The sequence below is a fragment of the Hipposideros armiger genome, unplaced genomic scaffold, assembly GCF_001890085.2.
Source record: "Hipposideros armiger isolate ML-2016 unplaced genomic scaffold, ASM189008v1 scaffold_711, whole genome shotgun sequence".
In the NCBI taxonomy this organism is placed as follows: domain Eukaryota; kingdom Metazoa; phylum Chordata; class Mammalia; order Chiroptera; family Hipposideridae; genus Hipposideros; species Hipposideros armiger.
The window spans coordinates 748,710-772,992 of NW_017732061.1; the positions used below are offsets into that span (position 1 = coordinate 748,710).

Here is a 24,283-nt window from a genome sequence, read left to right on the forward strand (position 1 = left end):
TAAAAATTGAATATTATCGAGGAACCATACACACAATAAATAACATTAATGAATTTTTAAACTTTATGTTGAAGAAAAGCCAAGACAAAAAAATTACATATGATCCCATTTATCTGAAACTCTAGAAAATACAGTCAATCTATAGGCACAAACACAAATCAGTGTTTTCTTTGGGCACAAATAAATGGAAAGATATCTTGTGTTGATGGTTCGGAAGAGTTAATATTGTTAAAATGCCCATACTATCCAAAGCAATCAACAGATTCAATGCAATGCCTACCCAAATTCCAAAGCCATTTTTCACAGAAATAGAACAAACAATCCTAAATTTGTATGAAATCACAAAAGACCCCCAATAGCCAACACAATCTTGAGAAAGTACAAAGCTGGAGGCATCACAAGTCCTGACTTCAAACTATACTACAAAGCTGTAGTAATCAAAAGGTATGGTTCTGGCATAAAAACAGACACAAAAACCAATGGAACAGAATCAAGAGTCCAGAAATAAACCCACGCATATATACTCTACTACTATTTGACAAGGGAGCCAAGAATACCCAATGGGGGAAAGGATATTCTCTTCAATAAATGGTGCTGGGAAAACGAGGTAACAACATGCAGAAGAATGACACTGGACCCCAATCTTACACAGTTCACAAAAGTTAACTTAAAATGGATTAAAGACTTAAACATGAGACCTGAAGCCATAGAACAGTGATTTCTGGGGAGTTAACTGTCACTTTACATACTACCTTTTTGCAATGTTTGAAGATATTTCAACAAGCAAGAAAAACTAATATAATGCAAGGAAAAAAAATCAAACAAAAGCAGTTGTGTGCTGTAACTTCAGCATTACCCAGAATCTTACTAGAAATAAATTTCAGATTTCATCTTAAACTTATTAAATCATAAACTACATTTTAAGTAGATGCCCAGGTGATTTTTATGCCTATTAAAATTTGACAAGCATTCAATTAAAATATTCCTGACTAGATCAACCTACGTCACTACCCTTGTAGCGATATGTTGACTCCAAAACAGCAGAAACCAACGGGCATCTCAACTAACGCCACATTCACGAGGTTGGCTTCTAAAACACAGCGAAGGATTTCCTATTCTGCTCTCAATTGGAATAATGCCCATAGTCACTCAGAAGGTAGAAATGGTGCTGATGTCAATTTGCAATTTTGGCAAGTTGAAGTCAACTACACTTTAATTTCTTGGAGGTCAGAGTCCCATCTCACAAGAGAAGTAACGAACTATCCAGAGCTGTATGACTCGTTTATAAATGGCCAGGCAAGGGAGGCCACGAATCAAGTCCTTCCATCCCATCCCTGTCTGCTGCCCGCAGCACGTTTTTCCTGGCACCGCGGCCACGGCCCAAGCTCGCCAGGCACTCGCGGGGCGTGGCCAATGTGGGGTGGGGGGTGGGGACGGAGGCGGGCCGCAGGGGGGGCGGAGCCGCGAGAGGAGGGAGCGCGGCAGCAGTGGGCGGAGCCGAGCCGCCGGGCAGCGGTGGGAACGCGGCGAGCGCGGCCGACCCGGGGCCGCGCAGTTCGCACTTACCGGTCTGGGGCGGGAGGGACGCTCCGCCGCTCTCCCGATGGGGCTGTGCTTTCCCTGTCCCGGGGACTCCGCGCCTCCCTCGCCGGACCCGGTGAGTAAGGCCGCGCTCCCGTGTCTCCGCGTCCGCCGGCCTGCGCCGCGCGCACCTGTTCCCGGGAGAGGCGGAGGCTCCGGGCGGCCTCGAGCTGCGGGCACCTGGGCGGGCGGAAGCGGCGGCGCGGGCCGGGGAGCTCGCCGCTGGGTCCCGGGTGGTCAAGACGGGCGGTCGCGCCCCGAGGGACGTTGGGATCCTGCTAGCGGGACCTGGGCCGCCGCCTCCCCGTCGGACTCCCCACTTGGGTGACACAGGGTTGCCGGTTGTCCGAAGGCGGCTCCGGGGTCTCTCCCCCTTTTCCCTGAGTTCGGCAAAATTAGAAGTTCGTAGGACGCAGGCGTCCGCCGACGGCGCGGTGTAGGGGCCATTCCGGGCGGTGCGGGCGAGGGAGTCCGGGTGCAAAACGGGGCTCCTCGTCCCGCGTGAGCTGAAGTGTTGGAGGGCCTCGGAGATGTGTCTTTTCCTGTGTCTCCACCAGCTGTTTAAAGAAGGTGCTCAGTCAAGTCCCGCAGCCTCCCGCGCCTTATTGGATATTGTAGTAATGGTTTCCCTTTAGTATTTCGCTTTTTTAAGTTCTTCCTTTTTTTTTTAAAAAAAGGACTATTTTATGTAGTACAGAGAGTACAATTGGTAACGCAGCCATATTTAGCAAATAAAAACACAGCACGCCCAGTTAAATTTGAATTTTCAGAGAAACAAGGAATACATTTTCAAAATAGATTTGACCCATGTAATACTGAGACATACTTATACTAGAAATTATTTGTTGTTTAACTGAAATTCAAATTTAGGCGGTTTGTGGTACATTTATACTTTGTAGCTTTCTGTTTTTAACAGTGTCTTTACATTAATAGTCCTTACAGGGAGTTGATAGCAGAAAACCTAAATTCCTCGCTTCTCTCCTTTCTAGCTAAAAATTCGTTGAAAGAAATTACTTATTTAGGAAAGTACATGAACTCTTCAGCTTTATGAGTATAGGTACTAAAAATGACCTGGAAGTGGGTACCAGAAAGTGCTCCTTGTCTTTCTTGTTACTGTTGCTTTTAACTATTCTTAATTTTGTGTATCGGGCTGCTGATAAAATCCCCAACTGTCAGCATTTGTTAGTCCCTCCGCCCACCCCCACAGATAACCACATGGCTCACTACTTCAGTGTCGCTTGGTCACTGAGGTTTTTATTGACCACCCTAAATAAAATAAATCCCCCACTATACCACGCACCCAATCCTTCCATTTCCTGTCCACCATACTCGCTGTATTTCCCTGAAGCGCTTATTACTATCTGGAAGACACAGATGTACTTGATGATATTTGACTGTGTGCCCTTTTGGAATTTAAGTTTCATGTGGGTGGAACCATTTGTTTGTGTTTTTTCACTGCTGTATCCTCAACACCGAGAAACATTTCTGAGGCATGACAGGTGTTTAGTAAATACTGTATTTGTCCAATGAATGAATGAATGAATGAATGAATGAATACGTATTGTGTTATGGAAAACAAGGGAATTAACATAGCTCCCAAAAGGATGCTACTCACTGTCTTACATACTTGAAGATTTTCCAATTAATACATGATATAGAAAAATAATATTCACTTTCCCAACATGGAACAGTACCTCTCATAAATTTCCTACACTCTGTCCTATCCTCCCCAGTGAGATTCACCCACTTCATTTATGAACCTTTCCTGAAAACACCAACCTACTTCAAGGTTCTTTATAACTGGCAGTACCAAACCATGTATTTCCCTCCTTGTATTATTAAATTTCATTTGTTTTATTATTACCCTGACTTGTTTGTAAGTTGTAAGACCTTTTTAAAAAACAAAAAAAGATTTTATAGGTCAACCTGTGTGTATATATAATGTATAATATATATGCATATATAATATATAAGATGTATAATATATGACATATAGCATCTGTATATGTCTTAGCATGTATTTATTTGGAGGTATATTGCTTGATTGTGAGAATGAAATTCAGAAAGTTGATTATTTCATAAATATTGTAAATACAGGAGTTTTAGTGAGACATTTTGAGTCAGTACTAAATATTTTGTAAACTTATATTACCTACAGGTGTGTAAATTATCCATGATAATATTTGGTTTTATTTTAAAATATATTTTTTACACATTTTCCTTAGGCAGAGAAAAGAGCAAAACTTGCAGAGGCTGCAGAGAAAAGACAGAAGGAGGTGAGAGTAAATGTAAAATTCTACCTACTTAGATAATTAAGTTTGTATTTTATTCTTGATAGATGTCAATGACTAATAGTATTCTCTAACGAAAACGGTATCTGATTATCCTATAAATTTATATTTAAAGGTAATCATTTTCAAAATGTTCTCTTTCTATAAATTACATTAATGCATTTATATCATTTAATTTATGAAAATAACTACAGATGCCTTCTGTAATGTGAGATGCCCCTTTAATAACATTCTTCCTTGGGATAAAATGACCATGCCTTATAAAACACAGACAAATATGAAGTAGGTTTAGAAGGAAAATTTTTATGGTTGCAAAATACCCAATGAAAAAATGATAATATGTTTTATGTAGAGCTGTGGTAGAAATAGTTTAATTTCTTTTTACCAAAAATAGACCAACCCCCCCACCTCCAAAGAAAAGCCTAAAAAGCAAAAAAATCAAAATAAAAAAACTTTAAGATACTGATTTTTATTGTTTTGTATCCCTGATCACATTTCTTAAAGGCTGCATCTCGGGGCATTTTGGATGTTCGTTCTGTGGAAGAAAAGAAAAAGAAAAAGGAAAAAATGGAAAAACAAATTGCTACTACGTCTGGGCCCCCACCAGAAAGTGGACTTAGAGTAAGTATTAAAATGTTCTCAAGATTTAACCTTACCTGGAATTTTTTAAAACTTAACTAGCAATCCATTTAATAATTTTCTCTTGAAATGGATTATCAGAAAAATTTTAATTAATTTAAAAGCATGAATAATATAGATTGGAAGAAGTATCAATTTATTTGGACATTGTAACCCTGGAATATGTTTACTTTCTTTTCCAAAAATGAAAATAGATTTTTCTTGATTATATTAAGCATTATATCTTAATGGTTTATATAATCAATACTAATCTTAGTTAGAAAACTGAAACACTATGGGAGAGTATAAAGAAAGTAAAAATCACCCCAATTCAGTGTCATTTTGACAGGCATCATTTCTCATCTTCATTCATACATCAATCTTATTCAATTGAATTACACTATAAATTTGTTTTTATAACCTACATTTTTTTTTTACTCAAAGATTTGATATTTTTGAGCCTTCCATTGTCACTCATTATCATAGTTATGTAACTGTTAATTTGAGTATACAGGGGTGATTGTGACACATGCACCTTCCAATGTAGCAACTGCAGCGCTTGACACAGGAAATATATTGGTGGAAAAATTAAACAAGGTCCTTGAGCTCGGAGATCTTTACAATCTAACAGGACTATAAAGGTTTCATTTTACATGTTAAAGCTCAGAAAAATAATAGTTCAAATACTAAGAATTTATTCTTTGGTCCATTTTAAAGGAAATAATATTTCTTAATTAAGCATATTTGTGAAAAGGACAATGTCCTGAATTTCAGTCAGTTATACTCAGCTTGTCAGTGATTTATGAGTACTTGTTTAGCCAATTCACTGTCTTCTCAGTTCAGTTTGGTTTTTGCTCTCATAACTATATATAAATGCATATATGTATACATATTCCTAACTGGTAGGGCAGGCAGTTTAGGAGCATCCTGAGCAGAGCTGACACTCAGGAATATCACATAGAGATAAGATTTATCTGTGTGTATTTTATAATTATATGTTACTTTATCTAATTTCATGTAGTAAATGAAATTAAAAAAACTTGTTAACTTTTAACAATGTATAAAATATTGGTTTCAATACTGAGGTAAATTACTGTGCCCATTTTGCTTTTTTTAACATACCCTCAACAATAGAATAGAATAAATTTAGTATAAAGTAAAACAGGTGGTGAGAGATAAAAATGTTTATCGGGCCAGCCAAGTGGCTCAGTTGGTCAAGAGTTAGCTTAAGAGCACGAGCTCTGAGCAATAGGGCCGCTGGTTCGATTCCCACATGGGCCAGTGATGCTGCGCCCGAGCTGAGCTGCTGCTGGGCTGCCAACAGGTGGCAGGATGGCTCAGCTGGTATAACAACAAGACTGCCTGTTTGATGGTGGGCTACGCCCGCCAGCAACTAAGACTGAACTCAGCACCTTGAGCTGAGCTGCCGCCCAGATGGCTCAGTGGTTAGAGCATGCGCTCTTAACAACAAGGCTGCTGGTTCGACTCTCCCATGGGATGGTGGCTACCCACCCGAAAGTAAGATTGAACACAGCACCTTCAGCTTAGAGGCCACGAGTTGCCAATGGGAGGCCAGATGGCGACTGGACTTGGGAGCTGAGCTAGCTGCGCCTTCCACAACTAAGATTGAAGGACAACAACTTGGCTGTTCCCCTTCACCAATTCCCCAATTTAAAAACAAAAAGTGTTTGTCAAAAGTATAGGTGCTTACTTTCAATATCCTGTTGCGATCAAGATCTGTCACCAGGTTTACTTAATAGAGGGCTTTCAAAAACAAATAATTTGTGAAAATTAAATTATAGGACTGGTAATGATGCTGACACCCACTACTTCATACTAGAAGAAATGGAGGCACTAGAAGAAATGAGTGACTTTGTCACATATAATGTTATAAGAAAAGGATACTTTCTATATAGTCAGAATTAAGAAGGTGCTTCTTTTACAACTTGTAACCCAACAAATTTGACATCAGCTTTTAAACTCAAAGAAAGAAAGGGGCTTCCATCCCCTGAAGCCTATAGATTAAAAAGAAATTAGGCCTTAAAATTCTTCTCGTCCCCTCACAAGTGCTCAAAATGAAAAACATCCCAGTGTTAAATTTAGTACCTTTATTTCTTTGTGTACTATTCTTAAAGGAAATCTTTCTGGCTCCCTTAATAAAAATAACCCTCAAGGCCATGAAGCTGGACAGTATGGGAGGATGTCCCCAATAAGAGGGGCTCACCCTCATAAACCACTGCTGTTGCCACTGTGTCATTTTCCCTCGGAATATTCCCAGGCACTTCTACCACACCAACACCCTGGCTTTAAGGGACAGGCAGCCTTTCTCTTAGCCACTGCATAGCTCATCAGAGCATACAGTTAAGTTCAAAATAAAATGTTGGCATCTCAGGGAAAATAAAAGGCAGAGAAAACCTTTCATTCTCACTCCCCTGGCCTAGGGTTCTTTAAGGGCTGCTGTCAGGCCTGTTCTACAGGCTGGCATGGCAAGTCTTCAAGTGTAGCTTGATTCTTCCTACTCTAGCCAGACTCCATAGTATGAGGAACACATGCCCTTTCCCTGCCTTCATGCCCTCTACATCTCCCTTTCCTGACTACCTCTGCCTCTTAGGATAATTAGCAGTGGTATTACTGTCTTCTGAAAAGGCAGCCTTACCTTAAGAAGTCAAGGTATGATGGCATCAGGATGCAAACTAACATCAGTATAGGATGCAGCGGTACAACGGAGTAATGCAGACCTCTGGTGCTCTGGCTCTCAGCCCTGGCTGCACATTAGAATTTCAAGGAGCTTTCAGACAAGGCTTCACCTTGGGCCCTAGCTCATACCATCGGAATCTCATCGCAGGACATAGCCATCGGTATTTTGTGATTCCCCAGGTCATCTAATGTCAAACTAGGTTGAGAATCACTGCTCTAGTGTTTTTAACACTGGTCCTAAGATATATTGTGGAAAATAGACTCCCATGGTGAAAACAGTTTATAAATCCTGAATATTATATACTGTATTCCTTTCTTAGAGATTAAAAAGGACACTGTTCAAGTCTCTAAGAAGTCCTACAATAAAGAAAAACAAGTTTACTTGGATTAAACCTTACTTTTTTAATTTATTAAGAAATATATATATATATAGACACACACATATACACACATACATATATATCTGTATTTAAATAAATAAAAATAAATATATTACTTTAAATAAAGTATGTATATATCTACCAAATACTATTCCTTGGATGTACTTGGAAAACACTACTCTGAAAATATCTCTGTCCTATCCCAGTGGCTCTTTCAGAACTTATTGCAGATTTAATAGACTTGATTAAACAGAACCACAAATGGATTAGTTTCTCCACTCAAGCAAGGAAAAGATTGCCAAACCGTTATTTAATCATTTCTATTTCTTGACTCCCTGCCTCAAATAAGAATTCCTTTATTTTCATTTTGTAGTTTTGTTGTTTTTGTTTGGTGGTGGTTTGTTTTGTTTTCCTGTAGTGATTATTGAATATTTTGGATTTAGCTATCCATTAATCAGACCAAATATTTTGTTTTCCTTCTTTGTATTTTTAAACTATCATATATCTTCAAACTCTTACTATAATGTAAAATTTTACTAATTGTTGCTATTCACAAAGATCAATTTGCTTTTGTATATCCCATGTACTTGTCTTTGCTTGTTTGTTCCCATAGAAAATTGTTATGTAACTTTTTCTTTTCTGTGTATATTTTATTTTCTAGTGGACAGTTTCATGAAGGATAATATGAGTCTACTGCCAATAACTAGTACCTGCAATCAAGTGGACGTGCTCAATTGAATTTCTTCTTTTGAATAAATGAAGATTCAGACTGTAATTTTAGTGCCCTTAAATGCAGTGCTTTTTCAGTATTGAAATATCAGAAATGCTTTTGATTTTCAGACTTAAAAAAATGGCCAGAACTTTCATTAAATACTTATTTTCCTACAGTTGCTCATCTGCTGGGAGTGGATAATTTGCCACTTTGAATAGTTAAAACATGGACCTAAATAGTGAATATATATACATTGCATGTAAGGTTTCTGTATTCATCTCAAATATTGAAATTTGCCATATCATTTTCCCTCCTTTATAAAATGATCTAGCTATTTATAGTTGTGCTGCTTAGCCTTTTATCTCCTTTCATTTCATTATGTATGAAAACCTTTGCTTAAACTTATGGACTTAGTGCCTTTAAATTGACCATCAGGGAAAATTTTGAAAAATCACTTGAAGGGCTTATATGAAGGATCACTGTACATTTTTATAACATACTAAGTAATGAGTATTTGTACAAAGTACTGAATTTCTCCTAATTTATTTTCTATTTATGTAGCTTATAAACATAACATACTATGTTTTACATTACAATAATTTGTTTCTTTGCTTGCTGAATTTAAAATTATGTGTTAGTGGTACCATCAGAGGGCAGTAATGTGCTATTATTACAATATCAGATTCAGCTCTGTGAAGATCTTTGTAGTAATTAAGTGAGTTAAGAATCTGAATGGGTTATATATACTGAGTGGTAATACATTTGTCCAAATTTCATAGGTGTGTTTATTCTTTTGTATTTATTAAGACATGGTCATAAGATTGATACAGATGTGAAATTGTCAAGGCAAGTATGAATGTATGAAAGAGAAACGTGCAGGTACTGTATTTAAAAACGACTACTTTAAACATAAAAATATTGCTAGGTATTTCTGTATGATGCATAGTCAAATTTGTAGATTTTTGTTTATTAGTAACATGAGTTTTATAGCATTTTTGTTTTTTGAATTTTTGTTTTTAATATATAATAAGCTAAAATAGAAGAACTGCCGTATCTTTTAATTAGCTAGTATGGCTCCTAACTCTTGGATGGCAAGGCTATATATACTCTGAGCCCTCACTTAGAATTTGCAGATACTGAGTGCCAACAGAGACTAAATTAAATAGACCAGCTCAATTGAATTACAGAAAGGAAACTGAGCACTATCTTACTCATCCCTCCCACAATATTTGTGTTATATTGTAATATTTTGTATATGTTTTTAGAGACTTTGCACTATAGCATAGATCTCCTGACTTTTCATGGAAAAATTACCTTTTCTATTATGACATGAAATATTCTATGATATGCACACAACACATACATTTGGGCTCAATTTTCTTCATCCTTTAGAGGATTAGTTGTATTTTGTTCATAAAGAGTAGTGAAATTATTGAGTTGCATTTTAGAAATAAAGTTCTGACTTTATGAACATGATTAATTTTTCCATGGCTGGAAGGAAAAAGGATCATTAATAGCTCAGTGGATATGGAAGCAGAGCATATCATCTTTGATTTGCACAAATCTTTCCTTCGTTTTAATACAGTAAGAAAAATTTTATCTGTACTACATCTTAAAGAATTATACTTGGGTTAGTGTAAACAAAAGGTTTCCATCTAGGGAATAATGCCCTATTTCTAATAGTTTATATCCAAATGCTATGCTAATTTACTGTTGAGCCATGAATGTTAGGCTGGTATATTGCTTTCTGAAAACAGTACGACATGCTGCTCCAGCCAGCTGTGACTTGCTTCCGTGGGTGTGATCAGCTTCTCCCACAACCACATGGGTATGCATGGGCTTAGGGATGATACTTAAATGTTAGGAATAGTTTTAGAAAGGGGAAGGAAAGAGGGGTGGCTAGATGCCTGATAGGAAACCAGTAAATGACTACTTAAAAAAAAAATAGTACACACACATGCAGATACATCCAGGCATCTCCCTCATGAAGTTATGAATCAATTCCTGATGAAATCCCTAACTTCGAGCCATTTTACCATAATTCAGTATTTTAAAAGGAAAACGTTATCATGTTTATGTCACCCAAACCCCCCCAACAAAATTACTAAAATATAAATGAAGCAGTAAAATGCATACACTATCATGTTAAAATGTAAAATGCTTAAACCAATCATCAAACTATATGGCAGGTGACAAAAAGATTTATGATTACATAGCCTGTTTGTTAACATACTGCATTTTATATGATGCTGTCATTCTACTGATTGTGTTTGGAATGTAATTAATAGTTTTTGCACACATGCTTATGTTATAAATTCTGTATTGCCTTATAGGGATATAAATATAAATTTTTCCTACATGAAAATTGACGTCGGATGTTTCTGTTTAACAAAAATGTTATCTTCACTACATCTTAAATAATTAGAACCTGGGATAGTGGTTAGGGAAGCCTCAGCAATGCTTTTACCTCTTTGGGATTAATGAGAACAACAGCTAAAGGCGGTTTGATGTGTTCATACAACCCCTGAATTTATAGGTAGGCATGTTTCTTTTCCAATACTGTAAAGGACAAGTGATATTATTAGTCTGTTTTCTTACAGAAACAATACTATAATAAAGGTTATAGCTATCATTCTAGGTACCCCCCGGAGAATTGACATAAACCTTGAATTTTCCTTTTCTCCTCCCAACAGTTCAGCTTGTTTATTTTCTGATAAGAATTATGCTCTGCCCTTAGAAGAAAAAGTGACTCTTGTCAGTTTTAGATTTGAATAACTTCTGCATAAATAGATGAGTAAGAGGTCAGTAGATATGTATGCGTATCGTGAGATTAAGGTATATTCCTTTTACATCGCCAAGCAAGCACCTCAAATTCCCATGACTATATGTGCTTTAAGTTGATTCAAATGTGGTACCATGGCTGTTCTGATTTTTCTCAGAAGCCACTGACACAAGGTATTTTTGTATATAGCAGACTTAAAAAATTCTGATTTGACACAAGAGTTTATGTCCAAAGAACTCAAACACTTAAAATTTCTCACATGCCATGGCGTTTTTTTGTCCTGTTCCCCCTCTTCTAGGTATGCTTCATCTTGCAGATGTTGCCTCTAAATGTGATCATTGTGGTCTAAGAACTGAATACTGAATGTGCATAAATTACTTGACCTGGATATACTTTTACTATACCCAGAATCTCATTATCTTTTTATAGCACCGTACTTGTGTGGATTTTCGAGCTAATGTCCTCCAGTCATAAAAACATGCTTGAGCCATCTTTTGCAAGTGCTTCAAACATCTCACATGCAACTAATTAGTTTTCTTCAGAAATGCTGTCTCTAGGCTATTTCTTCGAAATCTATTTCATCACATAAGTCACAAGTCCAGGAGTTAGAATAAACCTGTCGCTCTGTCTAATGCCTAAGGAGCCCTTTTCTCATTCTACATCTCTTTGATTCAGAGATCAGACTTAAAAGTTTTAAAAAAATGTACCAAGTGTCTCATATGTACAAAATTCTTAAGTAGCTGCACAAAAATTTGTAGAACTCAATTGAGTTTTGCAAGTTTGCAGAATATCAAATCAATGAGTCAATTCTATTCCTAAGTGAAAGCAATGAACAAAGTTAAGATGATTCCAATCACAGTATCACCAAATAGAATACAATACTTAGGAAAAAAAAAGAACTAAAAGATCTGAACTTAAAACTATAAAACTGCTGAAATTAGAAAAATAAAAGTGAGACATGGCATGTTCATGAATTGGGAGACTCAATAGTCTCAAGATGGCAGTCTCAAACTGACCAATAAATGTAATGCAAAAATCCCAGCGAGCTTTTTCAGAGAAATTGATAAGATGATCCTAAAATTTATATGGAGCTGCAAGATTTATAATAGCCCAAACAGCTGTGCCAACAGAACACAGTAATTCTCACTGAGGAGTCAGTGAGTAAAAACCATCTCCATCGGTCATGTGTTTCCATATCCCCGGCTCATGGCCGTTCTGCTAGCAGCTAGACACCAGTGCAAATTGTCACCATCTTCTTAGTGACACCTCAATAACCATCATAGATGTGGTATAGGCAGAAATAATGCCGCTCTGCCAAAAAGATGTTCACGTCCCTGGAACCTGGGAATGTGTTACAGTACATGGCAAAAGGTATTTGCAGAGATGTTTCAGTTGATCTTAAAATGAGATTATACTTGACCCAATTATAGGTGGGTTATAGGTAGACCCAATCTAATCATATGGATCCTTAAAAGCAGAGAACTTTTCCAACCTGTGGTCAGACAAAGAAATGAGATACTCTATAGCTGGCCTTGAAGATAGAAGGAGGACGTAAGTCAAGGAAATCAAGCAGCGTCTACCAGGTGGAAAAGGTAAAGAAACATTCTCTCCTAGACTCCTCAGAAAGGAACACAGCCCTGCTGATGTCTTGCTGTTAGCCCTGTGAGAGGACCATCTCACACTTCTGACCTGCAGCACTATAGCATAATAAATTTGTGTTTTTAAGCCGTTGAATTTCTGGTAATTTGTTACATCAGAAATGAAAACTAATAAAATGAGATTTATACTGTTTTTGTTAACCTAGACATTTTTAAAACCAAATTAATGAAACTAATTTTAATTACTAAAGATAGAAATAGCAGATGATATGATACTATAGAGAGAGAACCCTAAAGAGTTTGCCAAAAATCTATTAGAACTGATACATGAATTCAGTAAAGTAGCAGGATACAAAATTAATATTCAGAAGTCAGTTGCTTTTTATACACCAATAACAAGCTGTCAGAAAGAGAAATTAAGAAAACAATCCATTTACAACTGCATCAAAAAAATACCTAGGAATAAATTAAACCAAGGAGGTAAAAGACCTTTACTTGGAAAATTGAAAGACATTGAAGAAAGAAATTTAAGAAAACAAATATAAATAGGAGCATATACCATGCTCGTAGATAGGAAGAATTAACATTGTTAAAATGCCCATACTACCCAAAGCAATCTGTAGATTCAATGCAATCCCTATCAAAATATAAATGGCCTTTTTCAACAGAACTAAAACAAATACTCCTAAAATTTATATGGAACCACAAAAGACTAAATACCCCAGCAATCTTGAGAATGAAGAACAAAGTTGGAAATATCACATTACCTAATATCAAACTACACTACAAGGCTACAGTAATCAAAGCAGCATGGTACTGACATAAAAACAGACATATAGATCAATCGAACCGAATAGAGATGCCTTTATAGTAATTTAATCTATGACAAAGGAGGCAAGAATATACAATGGGTGTAAATACAGTCTATTCAATAAATGATGTTGGGAAAACTGTACAGATACATGCAAAAAAATTAAACCAAACCACATTGTTAAACGATATACAAGAATAAACTCAAAATGGGCTTAAAGACTTACATGCAAGACACAAAACTATAAAACTAGAAGAAAACATAGGCAGTAAACACTCTGATACCGCTCTCAGTAACATTTTTTTGGATATGTCACCTCAGCCAAGGGAAACAAAAGAAAAATAAATGGGACTACAACCAACTAAAAAGGTTTTGCACAGCAAAGGAAACCAACAAAATGAAAAGACATACTGAATGGGGAAGATATTTCCTAATGACACATCTGATAAAGGGTTAATATCCAAACTATATAAAGAACTCATACAATTTAACACTGAAAAGACAAACAATCTGATTAAAACATGGGCAGAGGATCTGAATCGACATTTCTCTGAAAAGGACATACACATGGCCAATAGACATGTGAGAAGATACTCAATGTCACTAATCATCAGAGAAATACAAATTAAAATCACAATGAGATATAACCTCACACCTGTTAGAATGGCTATTATCAACTAATCAACAAACAACAAATGTTGGTGAGGATGTGGAGAAAAGGGAACCCTCGTGCACTGTTGGTGGGATTGCAGATTGGTGCAGCCACCATGGAAAATAGTATGGAGGTATCTCAAAAAATTAAAAATAGAACTACCATATGACTCAGCAATCTCACTTCTGGGTATTTATCTGAAGAAATCCAAAACACTAATTTTAAAAGACGTATGCATCTTAGCATCATTGCAGCCTTATTTACACTAGCCAAGCTATGGAAGCAACCTAAGTGTCCATCAATAAACAACTGGATAAAGAAGTGGTACATATATACAAAGGAATATTACTTGGCCATAAAAAAGAATGAAATCTTACCATTTGCAACAACATGAATGGACCTAGAGGATATTATGCTAAGTGAAATAAGTCAGAGAAAGACAAACACCATATGATCTCATTTATATGTGGAATCTAAAAAACAAAAATGATCAAACAAAGCAGAAACAGACTCATAGATACGAGAACAAACTGATGGTTGCCAGATGGGAGGGCACTTGGGTGGCTGGGTGAAAAAGGTGAAGGGATTAAGAAGTACAAATTGACAGTTACAAACTAGTCACAGGAATGTAAAGTACAGCATAGGGAATATAGTCAATAATATGGTCATAACTATGGTGTCAAGTGGGTACTAATCAGGGGAATCACTTTGTAAGTTATATAAATGTTTAAACACTATGCTGTACACCTGAAACGATTGGGTTGTCGGAAAAGTCATGATGTATTTTCTATGTTTTTCGTTGCAAAAATGTGTCATGACTTTTCCAACAACCCAATAATATAATACTGAATATCAACAGTAATTGAAAAATAACAAAAAAATGTAAATATATAAATATGTTTCCGGGGAAAACTTAATGAGCACAGGAGAAAGTTTTGATGGAAATATTGTTGATACTATAAAGAGAAATGCAGTGTTAATATTAGTGTAGTAACATAAAAATCAAATCACTCCATAGCTATATTTTACAATATTACAATTACTCACTCTTCCAAGGTGATTTTATTTCCTACAAATTTTTCCCCCAGAATGATTATCAGCACTTCGAGCACCACCCAATTACACTATACCTGTTGTTTAAACACTTCTCAATTAATAGATTGTGTATACTTTGACTAAATTAGTCATGTGACAAATTGAGATACTTACTCCCTGATATTTTGGAGCAAGAAAAGTGAATGTTGCTGTTGAAGAGCGAGGAAATAACAAATTAACTCTGCCTGTACTTGTTAAGGTAGCACTTAAGGGACTACCTATGATAAAATCTACACTCTCCACTTAGGAGAACACACACTACCACTATTCAGCTGCCCAAAGTAAAGAAATACTAGGTAACCATAATTTGACTCTCCCTATAATTCTCAGGGAAAGATGCCATTTGAAGATTATTTGTGTTTCAGAATAAAGCATTGATACAGAGACAGATAAAAATTTTTTAAATTTGTCTTTTTAATTCTTGAATCAGTGAGGACAATATTTTGCTGTTTATTGGTACAAAACAGCTCTGTCCTAGGTATACAGGGGTATACATAAGTCTGTAACATTATCAGCTACAGTGAATTTACTTTACTAGACAGCATAGCAAAGTAGGATTAACTAAAGGTATATTTTAATAAGAAAATGCTTTAAAATAACATGAAGTCAATGAACATTTGACTGTACAATTTACTCTGTCAAAATACCAGGGGTGCCAAAAAAATGTACACATTTAAGAGATGTAATCTATGCATTACTTTGAAGTTGAATTCTGGTGGCAATGTGTAGTATGACGTTCACTCAAAATATGGCGTTAATCAAATGAATGCTGGCGTCATTCATTGTATTACAATTTTAATATAGTTTTTTTCATTTCTTAAAATGTGTATGCATTTTTTTGGCACCCTCTGTATAAATGTAAGTCACCTTATGTGTGTGAATTACACTAAATCAGTCTCAACACAGCCGTGTTCTTAGGAAGGTGTAGAATAATTCATAAGCAATTCCCTAAGGGGTGTACTGAAAACTTCCAAAAGTACCCCAGATATTTGGTCATAGATAAGGGATAACTTTAAGGCAATCTTGCAAGTGAATGTAAACTTTTCTGAAGTAGACTTTCCAGGAAAGTATTACTGTTGTGAATTCTCTGTACTTATTTATAGTGCTGTTGGATACTTTTAGTAGCACATTATCACACTAATTGTCACTTTTTAAAAATCAGCTTAAAAATCCTGCAATTATAAAATGTCTGGGGTGCTTTCACTCTGTAGACATAAAGCAGGCACTTTCTGTTTTCTTATCTGCAAATGCTAAATATTTTCTTCTAATAACAGTTTTTATCTCTAGCTAGAATTGTATTTCTAATATACTAATTGTGTGCTAAATCCTATGTTCACATATTGAGAAATAATAATTTGCCTACAATTTGTCTAATTGAAATCTGAATGCAGAATTTCTTTTAATTGTTCCTTTTCTACAGAAGCGTTAAAATAAATAGTGCTACTCTTTGAACGTTTGTCAATATGATGACATTTTTCTGTCACACCTTTTTCCAAAGTAATTTTCAAAGCATGTGAACTAAACTGACTACACTGGAGAAGTGGATACAGGCCATTATGAGAGTCCCCTCGCAGTGACCAACTAGTTTCATTTAATCTCCTTCTTAGCCTTGTAATTGGCAGAGACCACCAGGTAATTATCCGGGTTCATGTCCTTAAGGGTTGGAGATTTGCTCTGGACGGGGGACGTTTTGCCATCCACACGGGAGATCTGCAGCATCCGGCAGGGGTCGTGTTTCAACAAATACCCCGCGAAAGTTTCCCATCCTCCTCCCACACGGACCATGACGTGTTTGTTGTGCAGCATCTGAAATGAGAGGAGAGCAAAAGTTTTCAATTATGAGAATTCTAACAGTATCTCACATCGACTTGCAGTTCTAGTCTCGTTACTATTTCCTGTCTTCTTCATGCCCTGTTGTTTTTCTGCTTGGTGCAGTGTATGAGTTAGCATATAGTTTGTGAAAGAAGCTTTGTTGTTTTTTTTTTTCCATGCCAGTAGATCACGGGTTCGCATCCCAGAAGCTGGCTTTGCCCTGCTATGTGAATCAGAGTCTATGTCCAACCCCTGGCTTGGCTCAGTGTGTCAGGAGACTTCTCTCTGACGCCTGATAGTCCATGACAGACTCAGCTCTGTCCCCGTTTGCTGCCTACTGTCTCGTATCAGTGCTTTGTTCTCCCCACCAGGTTATTCCCCTCTGAACCAGGACTTAAGAGACCATGGAAATGCCTGCTATTAAATATAATGCTAATAATCACACAAAACCTTGATACAAAATAGAATTGAAAATGCACTCAGAAAACATGAAGTCTTCCAAAGCAAGAGGTTATTGAATGGCCAGACATCTTTGTTTTCCTTTATTCTTATCCTTCCTAATTACTTTAGAATACACCTTTTTAAGAAAACTTACCTTTAGGCCCATGAGCCATGTAGAGCTCCAGGTTAACAAAGGCTACAGATTGAAAAAGTGAAGAATATATGGTTCTTCCTATCTGGTCAAAACAAGTCAGAGATGTGGCGGTTTGGTATTGGAGAGCCCAGGAATTTGATGATGCCTTCTTTCAAATATCCCAAAATGTAAAATTAAGGGAATGTTGCCCCCTCACCGAAGACCCCACTGACCCTCTCACCTGCCCACAATATTATGAAGACATACTGGCAGTGTAATCTTCAGAAGGGGATTTGGCAAGTTGTTTCCATTGCAGAGTCTGTCAAATATATTTTAATTCTTCTCACTCTGTGTCAGCTTGAGATCTGGATGTTTTTGACTCCCATCGAGTGGAGGATGGCTTGTGCTGTCACTGCCTTCCTTTGCTTGTTGAGAAGCTGATGAAAGTTTTGGAACCTCTGTATGCCTGTATATCCACACAATCTTGCATGTGTGTTTAGGGGTTTCACAGACTCCCCGAAATCCATCCATGGACTCACACTGAGAAGTCCTGAATCATGTAGTTGACACGAAACAGTTTTCCAAATCAAATATTGTGCAAAGTAATACAAATGTGCCAAATATCAATAATTAAAACTATTAGATTCATGAGAATTAAATGCAACTACTGTTTATTCTCATTTAGAGTATTAGAATTTTAAAACAGAGAAGTGCTTAGGAAACACCTTCTAGCCAGAAGACTTTAAACTTATTTTAGCATCAGAATCTATTCATTAAACAAGATCTCAATGGGTACCCATAAATAAAAGCAGTCAGGATTCAGCTTGCCTCCCCCAGTCCTGTCAGTGGTACCATGTTTGTGTTCTCTTAGATGAAGATGTGGAGGCCCAGATCTTTTATATGATTTTCTAGGAAAAGGACCCAGATTTTCTGACTCCCAGTTTAGTGCTTTTCCCATAACAGTGCAGTTCCTCCTTATAAAATCCATCAGCGCTTTTATAATTTCACTGGCCTATTCCCACAAGTTCCTGTGTGTGTGCATCTACTTCCTGCTTCCAAAACATGGAATTACTGAACAAAGGCCAGTGTCAGATAGTACATTGACCCTTCCCCTCACTGTTCCAGGGAGTGTTTTTGTCTGTTGTTGTGGAAGTCCGGGCACCTCTCAGCCCTGCAAATTGCATTGAAGAATTGTCTCCGAACATCATCGGTATGTATGCTTCTGGAAGAATGACGAAGTTCACTTGACTGGGAGGCTATTTCCACCAGAAAGAGCCACCAGTCAGACAAGATTTTAAACAATTAGTTAACTCTGGAAAACAATGAAAGAAATGTTTTTCCACCTGGAGTATACAATCATTTAAGCACAAACTCTGCTTGCAGATTCTTTAATGACTCCATAGCACCATGCAAAGTGGATCCAACATGAAACAGAGTCATACTGAATTTGCATAACACAGGAATTAAATTTCTGCCCAACTCCTCATCCATATCCCTCCTATAGCTAACCAGCAACCTATTTGCTAAGAAAGCCAGTGGACAAACTGAGCAGCAGCTTCAAGCATGGGATTAAGGTATCAGGGCTATTGGGATTTACAGCTCTGACTGTAGAGATGTAAATTCCGTGCCTTTCCTAAATATGTGCTTGGTCTCAAGAAAAAATTTAACACCTACCTTCATTTCCATAAACAAAACCCCTACTGTTTAACCTAAAAGCAAATCAACCAGCTATACACCAAATTATTCTCAACTTTTGCCTCCCTCCCCTCGGCAGTGCTTGCCCTACAAAACTCCAATCTTGAACCAAGTATATAATCTTCCTTCCAAACGAGGGCGACCTGCTCTGCTCTGCTGGAAGAACTCTTTCCATCCCCAGGATTAGTGACGTTAGGCCAACTGCAATTAATTGATCCGTTTTGTTTAATTAGCTCCATTTCCTATTCCTCTATTATTCCCAAACACACTACCCATCTCCAACCTCATCAGTCTACAGACTTCACCTTTATCAGGCCTGGCTTCCTCTCGCTTGGCACCTCCAATGTCTATTTTAATTCATTCTACATTTGCCCTTTTCCCCATTTTTCTCATCACAAAAAGAAGTCTTTCTAAGGTCAATTCCTCCCCCTGTTCCCTTATTCCCATTACCACTCATGCAAAACCTTGCTGCATTGAACATCCCGTCTCTCTCTCCAATTTATTGTATAGTGGTCCGTCACCTTCAGGAAATAAGCATACCCAAGCCTCTCCCACTCTCGGGCAAAGCAAAACTCTTTTCCTTCCATTCCAGTCTACTCTGTTCTCACACCTCGCCCTTATGCCATATTTCCTCATGTATAAGACGCACCCTTTTTCGAAAAATTTGGGGTCTAAAAACTGGGTGCGTCTTATACTGTGGTTCTGATTTTTTTACTTGCATTTCCTGCAAGTGATGAGGAGTTGTATGAATTTTATGATGAATAAAACTTGAGTTCAATAACTTTATGTAATACATTTTTTTTTTCAAATTTTGGGCCCAAAAATTAAGGTGCGTCTTATACATGGGAGCGTCTTCACGTCTAACTTCCTATTCACTGTCTGCCCTCATCTATTAACTGGCCGCATAGGGAAAGGGAACCAGATGGCTTCTAGAATTATCAACTCCAATGGGTGGTCCTTAATCCTTATCATTTTTGATCACTCAGGTAAGCTATCTGATAGAATTGACCATTTCTTCCTTGAAACTCCCTACTCCCTTATTCTCTGTGACAGGACTCTGTTCTAGATCTCCTGGTACCTATCTGATTGTTCTTTCTCTGACTCCTTCATAGGTTCTATTTCTTCCACCTATTCTTAAGTTTTGCTATTGTGAAGGATTCTGAAGGATTCTGTCCTTTCTCTTACTGCTTTTGTTACTCTAACCACTCTCTATTTGAAACCTCATGGTTTTCACCACCATCTACTTTTATCTCCCCAATTGTAACTCTAGCCCTTGCCTCTTCCTCAAACTTCCAAATGCCAAGACATACCAGTCCGTCACCTTCCACTGGAAAGCCTCACAATCCTTTCCTAGTAAGGCCGATGGAATGGGCATTATCTCTAACTAGTCAGATACCAAAAGCATTCATTTCCCTCCTAAATGTTTCTCAGGGTCTTTGTTATCATTTCTGTTATTTCATTCAGTGCCTCATCTTGTCCCCAGGCTGCTGTAAAGGTCCCATTGCCTCTAGCCTTGCCTTCTCTGATCCATTTAGTAAACTAGCACCAAAAGGAATTCCTTAAAATCAAAGTTTGTCTCCTGACTAAATATTTTCACTAGCTCCCTCCCTCCTGTAGGCTGAGATTCAGTTTCCCTTATGTACATACCGGGGTGCCAAAAAAAAAATGTATATACATGACTTGCATTCATCTGTTGTTATTGGTATATATTGAGTATTACAATTTTAATACAGTTTTTTTTCCCCTTTCTTAAAATGTGTATACATTTTTTTGGCACCCTCTGTATATTATTCTCGAAGACCAGCTCTGCAGGCCTCAACTGCCCTTTTCTGAGCTCTGGAGTTCATGAATTCTTTTAGTTCTATATTCCCAGAAAACATACTCTGTTTTTGCACATTTTTCACATTTGCCCCTAATTGTGGAATGTCCTTTCTGTTTTGCCCTCCCTACTTAGCAGGTCCACAAACCTTCCCCCAATTCAAACATCACCTCCACCTGAAAAACCTTCCACGATCATACCCCTCATCGGGTAAGTGAATGCTTCCTTGCTGTATGCTGTGTGGTATACAAACGATTTTATTGTTTCTCTCCTTCCACTGTATTGTAATTGCTAATTCACCAGTATGCCCCTTTTAATAATGTGTAAGCTCTCTGAAGAGAGTGATGACGTATTTCTCTTTTCTGGAATCTCACATATGGGAGCTCAAGACAATGTCAATTCTACTTCTGTTACTCCATTTTGTGTATACTTTCACAAGCTCTACTTACATTGCCTAACCTATATCGTTAACAGTATTACTCCTAGATAGAAAAACAATGTTCTTAGAATAACTGATGCTCTTAAACAACTTGCACAAGATCACACAACAAATCAGAGACAGAACTGGAACAAGCATTCTTTTTTCCATTATACCACACCCACTTATTTTGTAAAGTTCCTAGATTTGGATTTTCATATCTGCTTTAATTAAAATACTAATGATAATTTAGCACAGGCAGGGGGTCATCGATGTCAGAAATAGTAATAAGCAGCTTAAGCAAATTAAATGCTCATGTAAAATGAGCATGTTGTGTTCTAATAAACCCTAACTAAACACTGAATTTAATTTCAGAAGATTGTCCTTTAGTGGTCCTAAGTATTTCAGAAATAAACATGTGTCAAGTACAGGTAACAGGATAGCATATATTTCTCGTCCGGTATCTGCTGGCATAAGTAGGACGGGGCTTTGTTCTCTGTTCAGTGTACATCTTACAGCTCCTTTATTTTTGATGCTTCACAATGTTGAACAATTTTGTGTTTTCTATTCCAAAAGATAACAGGTAGCATCACTGCACATGTTAATTGAGTATTTAATACTGATTTTCTATGCTGTTGTTAGCTGTATTTATTTTCCAGTAAAGAAAACTAAGAATTGCTACAAATCTTCGCCACGGTTTCTTGCAAAGCAGTGGTTTTTTCATGGTAGGCCTATTTTGGATATTACTGTTTTTTACCATCAGCCTCATTCCTCACTGTGGCCCTGTGATCCTAACAATGGGAAAAGGACTCTCTACAGACAGCAACATCTCTCAAGGCAGAAGGGGAAAAAAAACAAAAACGAAAACCTTTCAGTGTTTCTCCCAATGGCCCTAATGCAGCTTATAAGCAGATCTGGGCTGTTACAAACATTGCAAACATCTTCTGTTTTGACGACTACAAGTGACATACATTTTTTGCCCAGAGTAAAAAATCAGTACTCTTCAAAATTATGTTTCTGTGTTTCAGTAATTTCTTTCAGTAGAAAGAAGCACTGCCAGTCTTATCAGACATTTTTTTATGACTTTTGTCCTATAATAACACTGAATTATATGTTGTTTTCATAGGAGGCCTCTTCCTAATGTGTCAGCAAAACATAACATTTCTTAGATGACATAGAGTCATAATATTAAAGGACACGTGCTAGGTAATCTACAAATATGCCTTGTTGAAACAAAGAGGATTAAAAACAAAAACCATGGAGGCCACTGGCAATAATCTCATTTCACAGATGTCCAGACAGGCAGAGAGAGGGTCACCGACGGGGTTCCCCAGAGCCAGGCCAGAAATCACATCTCCTCTATTCCCAGTCCAGTACATGGACTTACTGTTGAGCTGTACTATTCCAAACATTATTATTCTAAAATGAATCCAATACTTAAAGGTGGGTGAATCACTTAATATATTGGTCCAGCAGTGGTTTAAAACATGTCAGATTAATGCTGTGTCTTACTGGATTCAGTGCACATTTTTTAGGCTACGACGTGTTTTCCTAAAGGTTGCTTTCTAATACCAACTTTCAATCTTATTTTCCTAACATTATAATGTAAAAAACCAATAAGTTCTGTAGCTCATCCAGATAGTTAGTTCTAAGAAGAAGAAAAAAAAAGGGTTGAAAGGCTATGTTAATTTTCCCACATCAACTTAGAACATAATGGAATTTTTTTAATTAGAAATAATTAATCAATAGCTCCCTATAAATCTTGAAGTCACTGAGGCATCTGAGGGTCCAGTACTCTGGTTCTTATGACATGTGATAACAGGATTTCAGAAAGGAGATTTTTTTTTTCCCTCTCTAGTTATGTAGCTTGGAGAGACAGACTGGAGTCACATTATACATAGGTACATAGGTATTACATAGGTATTAAGAGCTTTAAGCAAGAAAAAGTATGTCTTTTTCTTCCTCTTTGTGAAAATTAGTCTTTAGAAAAAAATATATCCACTCACTTTTTGTTGACAAGTCACAGCCAATATTTACGTAGATTACAGAAAAGCATAGGTTTTAATCAATGGGGAAAAAGTGGTTACATAGAAGAGCTGGAAATTTTTATGGATTTATTATTGGTAATGTATTTTTAAAGTGATCCAGCTGTGTAGAGCTATATTATACAAGCAACAAAACAAAAACACAACTAATAAAAATAAACAATGACTAACAGGAAATGTCTTTTAGATGAGCAGAATTTAAAGTTAAATGCTTCATGTTCATGTGTGATAGCTTTATTTTGTTAATTCCCCAGCATTGATCTGCTTGAATGTTTACCTCTGTCCTAAACCCTAATTCCTATGAAATGCTTCAGGTGTCACCACCTTCTCAGGACAACACTGACAAATGGTTTCATTCTGGTTCAGATCTTGTGTTGGTGACCTTGAACACAGAGGGAAGCGGGAGCATCTGTCCAGTGCTCTGAACGCCAATGTCACTAGACCCCGAGGATGTGAAAGCGGTCCAGCAGGGCGTCCTCATCATCCCTCACACTGGACTAATCCACCCTCCACCCCAGTGGCAGAGCTCTTTCTAAAAGGAAAATCTGATCATGCCACTGCCTTGCTTGAAAACCCGTTAGTGGTTCTCTAAAGTGTTTCTCAGCCATTTTTAGCCCCAGCCCACCTGAGGAATATGACTCATTCTCAACACAAGTCTGTGACCAGATTCTGGGAGAGCAGGAGAGAGAGAGAGAGAGAGAGA

General features: G+C 37.2%; 2 protein-coding genes across 2 annotated transcripts in view; one reads left to right on the plus strand and one right to left on the minus strand.

The window, feature by feature from the left end:
* Nucleotides 1–1,487: 1,487 nt before the first annotated feature.
* On the plus strand, nt 1,488–10,644 carry LOC109373351 (small VCP/p97-interacting protein-like). The gene is made up of 4 exons (XM_019627120.1): nt 1,488–1,657; nt 3,807–3,857; nt 4,377–4,493; nt 8,229–10,644. The coding sequence occupies exons 1-4, from the start codon at nt 1,604–1,606 to the stop codon at nt 8,241–8,243; spliced, it is 237 nt and encodes a 78-aa protein (XP_019482665.1). The 5' UTR covers nt 1,488–1,603; the 3' UTR covers nt 8,244–10,644.
* Nucleotides 10,645–15,607: 4,963 nt separating this feature from the next.
* GAS2 (growth arrest specific 2) overlaps nt 15,608–24,283 on the minus strand; it is a gene marked incomplete at its 5' end in the record, with an annotated part of 78,580 nt that continues 69,904 nt past the window's right edge. The window contains one exon of the mRNA XM_019627122.1: nt 15,608–17,023. Within this exon, the coding sequence (XP_019482667.1) occupies nt 16,805–17,023 (219 nt within the window). The remainder of the gene's footprint in view (nt 17,024–24,283) is intronic.

Bases quoted from the DNA above. Each gene is read 5' to 3' on its own strand.
- LOC109373351 (XM_019627120.1), top strand. From the start codon at position 1,604: ATGGGGCTGTGCTTTCCCTGTCCCGGGGACTCCGCGCCTCCCTCGCCG. The intron at 1,658-3,806 runs GTGAGTAAGGCC...CATTTTCCTTAG, and splicing joins CGCCTCCCTCGCCGGACCCG to GCAGAGAAAAGAGCAAAACT. The intron at 3,858-4,376 runs GTGAGAGTAAAT...CATTTCTTAAAG, and splicing joins CAGAGAAAAGACAGAAGGAG to GCTGCATCTCGGGGCATTTT.